This window comes from Lepisosteus oculatus, chromosome 2, assembly GCF_040954835.1.
Source record: "Lepisosteus oculatus isolate fLepOcu1 chromosome 2, fLepOcu1.hap2, whole genome shotgun sequence".
Classification (NCBI taxonomy): Eukaryota; Metazoa; Chordata; class Actinopteri; order Semionotiformes; family Lepisosteidae; genus Lepisosteus; species Lepisosteus oculatus.
This window is the reverse complement of record NC_090697.1, coordinates 67,696,705-67,710,692: the sequence shown is the minus strand read 5'-3', so window position 1 is coordinate 67,710,692 and position 13,988 is coordinate 67,696,705. Positions and strand designations below refer to the sequence as shown.

General features: G+C 36.4%; 1 protein-coding gene across 4 annotated transcripts in view; it reads right to left on the bottom strand.

Moving 5' to 3' along the window:
* Positions 1-13,988, bottom strand: part of zmat4b (zinc finger, matrin-type 4b) — a 130,363-nt gene that overhangs the window by 47,625 nt on the left and 68,750 nt on the right. For all 4 annotated transcript variants that reach the window (XR_011182874.1, XM_006625361.3, XM_015345736.2 and 1 more), the window contains one exon: positions 7,296-7,452. Coding sequence is in view for 3 of the 4 variants with exons in the window: in XM_006625361.3 (XP_006625424.2) it covers positions 7,296-7,452 (157 nt within the window). In the remaining variant the exon portion in view is untranslated. The remainder of the gene's footprint in view (positions 1-7,295; positions 7,453-13,988) is intronic.

Below are 13,988 nucleotides of genomic sequence, written 5' to 3'. Positions count from 1 at the left end.
GATCATTTTGATTGCTAATTATTGGAGGCATTGAAATATATGCAACAAATTATTTAGTGCTAAAATGCATCAAACACACATACACTGGTAATCTGATCTGAATGTTAATAATTTCAGCCTACAACTGTTTGCGATAAAAACGTTTGACCAGCTGTTGTGATAACAGTGGTTTTACATATTTTTTTGAGCCTGCAGGTTATTTCCCCAAACACTGACTAGGTCCAGTCTTTAATTTATACATTTTTATTGTTCCATAGAATAATAAAATTCCTACTGAGTTCTAATACGTCATCCAAGAAAGATGCTTCTTCCTGGCAATGGTTGCAGTAACCCAGCACCTGTCCCAGAACCGTAAGGTACAAGGCAGAATGACACCCTCAATGGGATGACAGTAAATCACAGGGCACACACACAGGAATATTTTACAGACATCAAAGAACCTAGACATCATGTCTTTGGAAAGAAGAAGACAGGAACACTTGGAGAAAGCCAGGACAGACATAAAGAACATGGAAACTTCACACAGAAGACACTCCAGTCCAGAAATCAATCCAAGACCCCAGAGTTGTGAGGCAGCATCTCTTAATTCAATCTCAATTTGCAAAAGTATTATTTCTAATCCAACTCCAATGATTTTTCCTTGTCTCAGTTAATCGATCGACCATTTAAGGCATTGTGTTTTTTTAGATGTCCACCAAGAAAAGAAATCAGTCAGCAGATTTTACGCACAATAAACATGAAAATAGCTGAAACATGCAGAGTATAAATTTAATGAGTTTACAGATACAATTTATTTTGTGAGGACCATTAGTCATAATCAATATCATTTTACTGCTGGTCGTATGCTGTTTATTGCAATTTAATTATGACTTCAAAACAATTCTTACTGCCCTACTGTATTTCCTAAATTAATTTGTCTGGTATCGGTTTTCATGTATCATTCAATGAAAGCCACTAATTAAAAGGGTTCAGAGTTTGCATTCAATCTTCCTAAACAGGTTTCTGTGGATCACATATGAGCACAGGAAAAAGGATGCATTAGCATTTTGACAGTGGGTAGAGCTGGTGAGAAATACCCTGAGATCATAGTGCCCAGTAGAGAGGCACTTTATCCTATATGAAACATTTACACTTTACGAATGGCATTGCTTAAAATTATTTTGACGAGGAATTTGGACCATTTTGGTGTGAGGTATGAAAGTCTTCACCATATTCATCACTGCCTTTTCAGTATATGTTATCAAACTATATGTGATACAAATTACATTGTTGTTATCTATTGCCTCTCATAAAATCAGCAAAGAATAATGGACTCTAACTCAGCAGGGAGCAGCAACATAGATTGTATCTTCTTAGAACTCACAGAATCTACCTGCAGAAGCACTTTAAAATCAATGAGCGGACACTCAGTACTTTTGGGCTCCACAGTAAAGGAGACTGTGAGATATATTTATAGATGATGGAATTTTAAAATAAGTGATACAAGTGAAAAAGACAGAAGCTGAACCCAAACCACTTAGAGCCCAGAAGTCAGCACTTTGTAGGTTGGCTAATATTAGTCTCCCAGTAGTAGGTCAGAAGATACAGAGCTATGTCTTTGAGATTTAAAAGCCTTTGAAGACGAATGTCTTGATGGATGAGAGTGTCGAAAGAGCATGTCTGCACTTGTTCATTTTTCCGTAGAAATTATTGCTGTAAAGACAGAATTGGTGATTCTAAAACAGGTACTGTGGGTATTAAAACTGTAAATAATAGGTGATTATACTGTGAATTAAAAAATATTTAAGAGCACTCAGTGATGCACTAAGCGAAAAGACTACCCACAAAACCTTTTGAAAACGATAGTGATGGAAAACAGGGAAAGCTGACAAACTTTTTTATATAACTTGAAAAACACATGGAAGCAAGCCACTTACAAGTTGTGGTAACAAATTATGACAAACTTGACAAGTGGACTACAAAGCAAGGCATGAATTTCCCAGGGTGATCCTGCAGAAAATAAGCATAAGGGTTTGAAAAAAGCTGCAGAAAACTTTAAAAATGCTTCCCAACCAAAAAGTTAACAGAACAAAATTTTTCAATTACAAAAATAAAAGCACTTACAAACGAAGAGTTGCTAATAAGCACTGGATAAAAATGAATAAATTCAGTATTAGGCTAATTTCTGAGAAATATGTCAAATATTAATGTGTGGGGAGAACTTGCTACATTTTCTTACATTTCCTTAATGTAGTTTATTCTAAACACACATTTAAGATTGTCATTAATCCTTTTTGTCGCAGTGCTAAGAGAGTTATAAAAGCCCTGGACTGTCAATCATATTTTTAATTTACTTATAATTTATAAAAAGAAAGCACATAGTCTACCGCACAATTTACCAAGGGAAATCAAATGTTAATGACTTTGAAACAAGCACTCAATGGACCAAATTAATGAAATAAGAACATTTAGAGAAGCAAAACACCCTCATGGAAACAAAGGTGGTCTTTGTTGGTGACTAGAACTGGTAGCAAATGGAATATAAAGTGCAGTATTAAGTCAGTTTGGCATTTATGAAATAAGCCCTATCGATTGTAGACTGTTCTCCACACGTTCAATAATAATTGCAACAGAAGGCTTTTGTATTAAAAGATATTTCTTATTTGTTGTAAAGATAAATGAAAACTAATGACTGAGTCTGTTGAATTTCATATATAATTATCTTTTCAATGACTCTTTGAACCTGTATTTTTCTTGTACTGACTGACGTTCAGTTGAAATAACTCAGAATCCTAAGAGACACACCAAACTTGCAAGCACACAGCAAATTCTTATGTATAAATCAATAACCCAAACATACAGTTGCCAGCAAATAATCCCAAATGTATCTTGTAATTGTCTGACATGTCTCAATGCTAGGAATAGACCACTGTCTTACAAAGATAAAAAGCAAAACATATTTATATAAGCAAAAAAGAGACCTATTGGTATAGTATTACTGTAGATATGGTCTAAATTTGTTTCTGTCTCTAGTTGCTTGAACATAATTCTGAGCTTCACTCTGCGATACGTTTCTGTTATACTAACGCCCCACGCAAAAAGTAAAATATTAATCAAATTTTCAAAATCAAAGAAAAATCAGCAGAAATCCAGCTAGTAATATATACTTTTTGTACCTTGTATGTACAGGTTTTCAAACTTAGGAAGCCACCTCAAAAACAAAATACTGTACTCTACAAGGCTGAAATACAACTATGCTAAAGAACAGAATACATGCTGAAAAGATGTGATATTGAAATCTGCTACAGTATCTATCATTTCATTAATAACTCAGGATTTTACATGAGATTATCGACAAATGATGAGGACAAAGTGTAGCAGCAACCCTTTAATCAACAAGCAGCATAAACAGCAATCAGAATCATTCTATCCCTTTCATGGATCTTAGTCAGCATCTGTCCCTTCAGCATTTCAGATTTTGTCAAATGTTTTGAATGATCCTATTATCACCTACAGTAATGCAAATCTTCTTTTTGTGATTGCTCCAGTACAGTATGTTAATCTGCAGAGACAGGTCAGGCAGAAGTATAAATGTGTGTAAAAAAGGCAAGGATGTGAAACAATCCCTTAACAAGAACATATTTAACAAGAGCATCTACAGTATGTCCGCTACTGGTATGAACTTTTCCATGGTACTCGTTCCGTTCAGACTATAATGAGTTTTTATGAATTGCCTTGTCTGGGCTGACTTGTAAGAAAAAAAAATAATTAAAAGGGTCTTAACCATTCAAGAGTAAACTTCCTTGTTATCTTGAATGTAATGTCCTTTTATGCTCTATAATAATTACTAGCATACACAATAACATAAAAAGCAAAGTAAAATTAACCTGAAACATCTACAATATTTGGATTTTGATAGTTCATCACGTTACATCAATTAGAGGGAGTTGTTTCCACCCAGGGAAAAGAATGTCGAATGTGATTCCTTGATTGATAGCTTTGTTTCTTATCCCTCAGTTGGGACTTTGGTGTCTTTCATTTCAAAACGGCAGCCACAGATGGCTGAGGTAATGACTGCATCCGTCAGCAATGAAAGAATGATAGAAAACCTGCTGGAAACTTTAGATTTTTTTAAGGAATACAAGTGTTCAAAACAATTTTCATTGTGAGCTCAAGCAATAAATAACCGTGGAAGAAAACTAAAAAATCTCATTCAGATTTCTTAAAGTAACCACACAAATGTACTGGTGAGGAACTAGAACGAGGTGGAAATTAATTTCTATTTATTCATTTAAAACCACAGTTTGAATGTTTGTCTGGATTTTATCTGGATATAGAAAAAGTGATGCAAATTTTGCATTGGAAGAAAGCTGCAAATTACATGTTCCAAATGATAATGACTTATTGTCCCATAAAGAAATGGAGAATATCTTAGTATTAGCAGTTCTTAGTATCTTAGTATCGGAACACATTATAAATGTACAGCAAATATAAAAGCCCAAAAATGGAACAGAATGGACAACATTTGATAAGAAACAACCCTTTGATTTAAACAGCTTCTTTGACTGTGAAGTCATCAGTGGTTAAAAACACATGAAGTATATCTCATCGTGTCTGTATCTACTGTGGTCTTTTACTTCCTCCGACAAGTAACATTTTTTCATGGCTGAGAAACAGCAGGTGGTTGATAATCACAGCAGAAATAAATGGCTTGCCACTTTGGGCAGCTGTAATGATCGCATTCCTGGTTCCTACTGTCTTATAATGTCAGCCAATGAAATCCCCTGGCATGTTCTGTATCATACGTAGTTCAGTAAATAGATAATTCCTATTCATTCCCTTCATTAAATAAAGAAAGCAGGAGCTGGGCTTTTGTAACTGATAAATTCCCTTTTACTTTAAAAGGGACACTAATAACTGTCTCTAGGCTAAATAGGCTGGATTGAATCTTTGCTTAACAGAACATCTTAAAATGGCATTCATCATTGAGAAGCATTTTAAGCACGAGAGAAAACAACACCACAGATAAAACACACATGCGCACAAAATCACAGAGAGACACACAGAGCACAGACAGCCCCAGTAACTGAAAACATGTACAAATTCCCATCTATCCTTGAAAGCTTCCAGTGTAATCTTTTTTTTTTAGCCCTAACCTCAACCAATAGCACTTTTCTTGATGTGTTTGTTTTCTGGGTCAATTACCACTCAGTACTGGCTGGATCTGGACACTGATTTGTTCTGATGGGTGATGTAGCACATTCTCCTCCATGCTTGCCCCTAATACAGAAGCCTGCCATGTGTCATAGTACAAAAAAAGTATAAAAAAGGAGAAGAGAAAGTAATGTTCTGCAGTGCATCTAAAAAAAAATCAGGGCTGCCTTTGAGGTCCAAGAGTTTCTGCACATAGATTGCAGCGACTATTGAGAAGGCCTTGATGTGACTTTGCTACAGTATTTATCCCTCAACATTTACTTCACATAACCTCAGGCATAATATGTTGGGGTTTCAAGATTTCTGAAGCTTTCAAGTTACCAATGTAATGCACAAGCTTAGACAAGCTCATACAGAATATCAAAGAGTTGTCAGTGGGAGATGCACGTTCACAATTACTGTAAACGTGGCTTTCTCTGTGTTTCTCAATGGGTAAAATAAAAGAACTGGAGCATATTTAACTCAGAGATACAACAAGCCTTGCGCAGATATGGGAGCCTCAGGGATGGTTTGCACTTGGAAAAGGTTTCAGATACAGTATATGGTACATTGTACCTCTAAGAATGCAAAACAGGTGCAAAGGGGTATTCACCAGATTTAAGGTTTTGTCATGCCAGTAAAATCACTTGCAATTATACAATCACACACGTCTTCATATTAAATATATTTTTAAATGCATATCCCTTCCTTGCTTGTAATTGTTTTCTGATGAAACAGCAAATGGATCCAATCTTCATGCAAATCTTTTGAAGAACCCCACAAAATTCATCACCAAAACATCTCCAGCACTGCACCTGCATCTACTTGCTGAAATCTTAGCAGTTCTTTACACACATTTTACCCACCAGGTTCTCTTGTTGCACATTTGTCTCCTCATATAGAGACAAATGCATAAAGATTACAATTCTAAAGGACTAGGAGGCATCATTTGACTTTGACTTCTAAGGTTATGTCAAACAATAATCTTTTCTTTTGTCCAACACAAACAGGTGAGAATACTCAGTCAAGATGAGCTTGCCTGCTCAGTCACCACAGACTGTACTCCATCCTCATTGAAGGATGGTTAACAATCCATAACAGAATGGGAGCTCAGTCAGCACCTGCTATTCACACTAAATCCCATCCCACTGCTTCTTTTTCACTTTGTTCTTGGCTGCAATGAGGAAAACATGAGTTGTGCAGCTTTGCTCAGCAGATTGCTTGAAAAAGATAGATAAAGAATGTAGGAGATTCTTAACAGTTATATGACATCCCAAAGGAAAATACAAATTTAAGGAATTACTGGCATGACGATAAGCATTGCTCCCTCATAGTGCATGGGTCCTGGATTCGATTTGATTCCAAACTGTGGTGCCTTCTGTGTACTTTTTGTGTTCTTCCCACATTTTTATAGGTTTTTGCCAGATGCTCTGGTATCCTCCCACCTCTCAGGACAAGCAGCCTTGGTTTATTCGTTTACCTAATAAACTGTCCTTACATGTGTGTCCTGCATCCAGTACAGGGTGCAGTTTTGCCTGGCAAAGTCTGCTTCCAGAATAGATCCTGGGTTGCTACAATAATTAAGTGTCTGAAGTTTTTCTGTTTTTTTCTTTATATACTCCGAGAGCATCTGAAGCAAGTGGTCCACTAAATCATCCAGTTTCTATTGCTGAGTGGTTGGCATTAGCACGGACAAAAAGGGAAAAAAAATCGGACAGTACAGTATTTAGGAATAAATAATACAAAACAACAAAACAAAGCATTCACTCAGTATGACCGAATAAAATACATACACCAGAAAAACACAAATTTCCATTCCTGTATTTGTGGGAACCTCTATTGACTCTCATTATATTTATATTCATTTACAAACCCCACTCTACTCTCTGGGGTGCAAAAAAACATTTCTGGCACTTTTATACTTAATTAATGATAATGTTCTTCATGGGCCTGTGCCCAAATCATCTTGTGTGTTTCCTTGAATCCTGTCCCCAAATTTATGCATAAGAATACCTCCCAAAACACAAAAACAAAGACATTCCATTGCTTTTGCTGTCTTCTAACGAGCAGTCAAATCACTCGGGTTGCCCACTCTTTCTCCAGCCCTTGCTGAAAGGCCTTACCTTTTGCAGTTATTGCCGGCTGCTCCCCCAGCAAGAGTTTTAGCCTCTTGGCATGGATTTTGCCCTGGTAATGGGACTGTGCCACCACCGCCGAGGTAAAAGACATGTTACACAGCGTGCAGCATTTGTTCTTGTCCACATCACCCTCCTCACTGCCCTGTATAGAAAAAAAATAACCAAGTCGCAGTGAGGATGGGAGTGAGTTAGCGAGTTAGCCACTAATTCAGCAAGTTTCCATTGTTGAGTAGCTGGAAGATTCACTACAAGGACTAGGTTATGAAACTGGCATACATGCATTTATAAATGGGGCAGCTAAATTAATAAATATAATGACATATATCTAAACCAGCCCATTCAACCAGCTACATTGTGAAAACTATGTGCTGAGCAACAGTGAAATGTCTGCATATACTGTATTAATGGGATCACAGTGAATCCCCTGTGCTGTGAAAGGTTACATCTGAGAGGAGTCCATTCAACACATCTAGAGCAGAAGTGTTTTTTGATATGGGAGGTTTGATTCAAATGTACTTCAAGCATGCAATACTGTACATACAGTATACTGTAGTATAATATAGCATTTCTTATTGGGAGTTTTATGTGATTTTGGTGTTTATTCTACAGCAACAAACTGTAATTTCCTTTAAAATGTGATTATCATTGTGTCTTTACTATATGCCAATGAACAGTAGTACAGTAGTAAATATACTTTACTCATTGCCCTCTGAGTACATGAAGTTACTTAAAAAATCACAGTTGTGATTATTGTAAACTACATAAATTATGTATTGTTGAGAGCCCTGCAGCAGTTCCCCAGCTCACTGCCAGTGAAAGCAAGAGGGGTCCAGTTAGCCTCTTCCTTATAGATGCTTGAGCACTGCAATTACAGCTTAACAATTACAGTTAGGGAGCCACAGGTAAAAGCAGTGAGCTTACTTCACAATGTCATGTGTGTATTATCCAGACTTAGGGAAGGTACAGGCTGTATCTCCACTCAGTTTCTTACCAACCTTAGACAGGGGCCTGACCAGCTTGGCAGGTCAAAAGCAGCCTGCAGGCTGTTTTTTTGTCTCCACTGATCTAGAGAGTGCTACTTCAGCTCAGAGGGAGCACCACTTATGCCCATGATGACTTACTTGCATCCTCTGGTTAACACTGGAGATTGGTAAGGGCCTTCTTGACCATGAAAAATTCCCTATGGTTCAAGCTGTACTGTACACTTGCCAGCAGCCATATCACCCTGCAACTCACAACTGGCAGCCCACTGAAGCTAAGCAGGTGTGAGCCTGGTCAGTACCTGGATGGGAGACCTCCTGGGAAAAACTAGGGTTGCTGTTGGTAGGGGTGTTAATGGGGCCAGCAGGTAGTGCTCACCCTGTGGTCTATGTGGGTCCTAATGCCCCAGTATAGTGACGGGGACACTATACTGTTAACAGACGCCGTCCTTCAGTAGGGGTGTAACCCTGGCGTCCTGGCTAAATTTCCCATTGGCCCTTACCAATCATGGCCTCCTAATAATCCCCATCTATCAATTGGCTTCATTACTTTGCTTTCCTCCCCACTGATAGCTGATGTATGGTGAGCATTCTGGTGCACTATGGCTGCCGTCACATCATCCAGGTGGATGCTGCACATTGGTGGTGGTGGAGGGGAGTCCCCATTACCAGTAGAGCGCTTTGAGTGGAGTGTCCAGAAAAGGGCTATATAAGTGTAAGTTATTATATTTAATTGATCATTGAGATCATTGGATCATTGGAATAATGGTTTATGGTACCATTTTACACAAGCCAAATAAAAGATACAGTACTACTGAAAATGGCCAATTACATAACAAAGTAGTGTGCCATGAATCTTTGTCATAACTGCCTTCAATCAATAGCATCACTGCAGCCATGCAGTCACACTCCCATGTTGGAAGCTGTTTTAAGCATCCATCTTTCCAAATCAATATTTGTATTTCAATGAAAACCAAGTAGATCATCATGCTGCTATTACATATTTATCAGGTAAGCAGAACAAAAAGAAATTTAATGATCATGACACATTCAAAATGATTCACATTGGTACAGTGAACTGTGTTTTTCAAGTTTAATGAATGGGTATTCAAATAGAGGAGAAGGAAATAAAAAAATGTCAAAATGAGTGAAAATGATGACACGTGTGATAAGTTTTGTTTTCACTTTTGATTTTTGATTTATGCCCATGATTTGAACTAGAAGCTTGGCATTTGCATATATTTTATTTCTATATCCTTTTTAACTCTTCCTCCCCCTGGAATATTGTTTAATACAAGTCTAATTGTGAATAAACCAAAGCATAGAGCTCAGTTGCTGATCTAAAGGTAAACTTATGAATGATAGAAACTCAGATACAACAAAAAACAAATCTGTTGTTGTATTAAACTTAAATTAGCATATGCATTGTTTTTAAACCTAAACCATTGGTAGGTGATTTTAAAAACATACTATTCCAGAATATGGACATTTACAAATTGTAAGCTAAAAAACTCATTATATTTAGTTGGGAGTTCAAAATTATGTACTAGAGAACAAACATTGGAAGTTGTTAAACTTTGTTAAACTATAAAATCATAGATCCCAGTACAAATAAAACACATTAAAAAAGCCCCCAAGTGATACAAGTTGTGACTGAGAGCAAATACTACTAATGTAATGGTGTGCTGAGTCATACAAGGGTACACATTAACCAGTTTTCAGCTGCCGCCCTTGTCCTTAAAAGACACTGTCTGTCGGTGTGGTAGCTTCATTAGCTATAGATCAATCAGAGTCAGTTATTTGATTTTACATTATGCAGCTAATACAGTCCTAGCACATAGTACAAAAAATCAAATCAAGAGGCACAGGGATGATACTACACCGCTACTTTCAGAAACAATTACCAGTCCCAGGGTTAATTTATACAAAGAGAGTGGGGATGAATAATCAGTTTTAATTCAATTTGTGTTTAAGTGACTGCATACAATTACGATTCCTGTTCCTTTTGAGAGCCTACTCATTGATTACATTAATCCAGCAGGGAAAGTGCTGTTATTGACAAATCTACCACTGGACATGAACTTAAATAAATGAAACATGGATGAGCCTGCTTTATCATTGAACTGGACAGAATAAAAAAAAAACAACTTTTGGAGTTCCACAAAAAACCCTAGAAAATCAGGTCTTCTAAAGAGCACCAAACAAAAGAAAACTGAAAAAACCCCAGTGAAATTCTACATGCATGTTTAAAAATATATCGTTGTCAAGAAGCAAAACATAAAGTCCGAATGACAAACAATTCAATATAAAATAGATGTTTGCAAAAAACATGGTGCTGGTTATCAACAGTACTCCCACAACTTGCCCCAATTCCAGATCCATATTCCCTTCCTAGTGATCGTACGCCCCCGACATCAGAAAGATTAATACGTTCAAAGAAGGTGACACTTCGAGAAAAACAAGATAATTCAAAAAGGACTTCCACCCTCTCTCCACATCACTGGTCCATTTGAGAGTTCCTGTTTGAAAAAGCGGTACGTGTACAGTACTTAAACTCAAGGGTTTAACATCATTGATCTACTGTGAACATTTTCTTCCATGAACGTTTCAGGTAAGGCACTAAGGTCTGCCAACTTCATTTAATTCTTTTTGTCATGTTTTACGATTTTGAGACATAAACATATCCTCCTACGGAAAGGATTTTTATTGGGAGATATGATATTACAGGTCCCCAGGAGACCAGAGGATTTTTTGCATTTTTCCAGCAGCTGTTAAGTATTGCAAGGAAATCACTTCTTTTCAGCTTTAATCTTGATGAGCTTTAGTAAACATTATGTCTTCAATCATTTTCATAATTGTTTTTGTATTATGAATAAAGTAATGTGTAGGAATAAGTGCATAAAAGATAAATGAATAACTCAAATTAGTCGTTTATTTTTAAATGCATAGTGGTTAAAAGCTTAAAGTCACAATGACAATAACAAAATGAGTGATACTAGTAAAATACACTTCTGCACTATATACTGTAAGTTACACTTTGAAAATACCACCATTCAGCAAATCTCTTAAAATTTATCATTCATCAGATACATTGTAAACTGTATCTGATCTGTAAACAGCAAAATCACTTTTATTTCAGGAATATTTTCTACCTACTGTATTGATTTTTCCTTTATTTTTAAAGGAAAAAGAAAACAATATGTGACACTACAAGATCCACTAGCATATTTTGTTTATGTAGCACTTCTTCAAGAATCATAATCATTTTGCATTTTGAGACAAAGCTCTAATTGTGAGGTATCCTATTCTGCCACCTGAAGTTCTTCTCCCAGAATACTTACACTCACATTCACTTATGCTAATTAACTAGTTGAGCAGAATTCTCAAGTGAAAATAAGGTAAAATACAGCAGACTTCATTATGCTTTAAGTATCGGCTTTCTCATCATAGTTCCACTCATTCAGGTTTGGAAGCTACGCTCAGAAATAGAATAAGACACCTGAGTGGGTCATCCTGTGTAGTCCAGACATTCTTGGTTATATTATTATCAAACAGCAGTCTACTTAAAAACACAAACACAGCCCAGATTTGGCATGCTTGAGTAAACCTAGGTATACTTGATATCCCATGGAACACTGACCCCCCATGTTTGCCAAGTGTCAGCTAAAAAGCCTGCCAAGCTGTACTGTAAGTATAAATGGCTTTAGTCCTTCATTTAATGCTAACTTAGTTGTAAGAGCTGTGGGTTTCTGTGTTAGACAGAAAATTGCATCAGAGAGATGACTTGTTGTTAATTGCTGATTTTCTACTCGGATTTGTTCATTGTTTTGGTGTTTTGTTAATAACTTTTAAAGGGCTTCCCTATTTCATGGTTTCAAATCGTAATACAATTGAAATCTTAAAATAGGAAAGCCTTTTAAAAGAGATTTCACTTAATACATTCAGGATATTGATTAAGTGAGCTCTGCTCTACCATTCTTTTTTGGAAAAGAACTAAAATCCCAAAATTGTAAAAATAAAAATTAAACAGCTTATAGTTTTTTTCAATTAGGATTCTGAAAGATGTACAGTATAGAACAATTCATTGTGTAACATAGTTGAATGTAAATATTTTGTAATTACAGTTTTGTAAATATACAGTGAGTAGCAATCTAGGAAGTAGGAATCTACACTACGTTATGGAAACAAACATGTCCCAGGGTGAATTTATACAGAATGCACATCTGTGCCTAAATTAATGGGGGTCAAACTGTCCAAGTATTTTGAATCTGATTCCCTGAGATCCTTTAGATGAGAGTCCTGGAAAAGCTAGTGACTTGTAACCAATCAATCAGAAGTGAATGACCACATCGTATTTGTAACATTTTCATGTTCTTATAATATAGGATTTTAGTAATAAATGAAAAATATAAACATTGACATTATAAACATTCTGTGTTGGTGCTACCTGCAGAAAAGTCTGCATGGGCAACATAAATTTCTATGACATCAAGCAAAGTATCAAAGGGTATATTCTGTATTGGGCCTTATGAACCCAAGTTTCTTCAATTTCATGCTGAAGAAAACAATAAAATCGATCCTGTTCTCATGTCAGTCATGTGTGCAATATCAACACTAATTGGTAACTAAAGGCCCCGGACTGGCCTCTAATGTCATTAGGATTTTGAGTCCCTTTTTAATCACTCTGTGATGGACACAGCCATCCCTACTGAGGCGTAAGTGACTCAATATTTTAATTAGATTTGCCATTAGTAACATGTTGGTTGGCTGTTTTCCTGCAGATTTTTGAGCTTCAGTTGCTTCACTCTACTTTGTTTTCCCTATATTTGTGAGAATACATCTACAGTATGATTGTCTGCCTACTTCTTACTAATACACAGTACCCCATCTGTCCAAGATTTGGCTGGTACAATCCTTCTCCCTGCAGCCCCCATTTCACAGCTCTCCCATACACTACACAAATCATTTTACATTTATATAAACATTTCTGCAAATAAACGCATATCTTACACACAGCTCCAATCAGCAAGTTAATCAAGAAGAAATCAACAAACAGCCACAATCCTTTAATTAACTGCAATGTGCTTGTATCAAATATCAGAATAAAAAATGATATGAGGATGAGCAAATATTGGAAATGTGTGTTCTACAAAACAGTTTTTTTGTGTATTCCCAGTTTAAATGTAAAATAGGTTGCTTTCATTTGGAAAAGGACTGGTGACAGTACTTTTTATTTACCATGGCTTAAGTGGGTCAGAAGAAAGTGGAACAAAATTATATTACACCAAGGGGAAAAGCTTTCAACATTTTTGTAAAAATATTGGAGTCAACAGCTTCAGAATCCCTCAAGTCATTGAAAGCTGCAAACAATTTACCAGGGGATTCAGAATACTAAATCACACAGAGACAAATATAAAACCTGAAACCAGGCTGCAGTTAGCAATACATGATTATAACAATCTAGTTTACAATTTATTGGGTCACTTAGTGGAAGATTTTATTAGAGTATTAGCATTTAAATTTAAATAAGTACTTACATTTGGAAATTATGTTTTGTCCCAGAGCTACACATTTCTACTTAGTCTGATCTTGTTAGACACAAAAGCAAGGTTGGATCTAGTCAGTACAGGGACAGGAGACCTTCAAGGAAATCTAGGCTGCTGCTACAAGCTGTGTTGATGGACCTAGTAGCAATCTT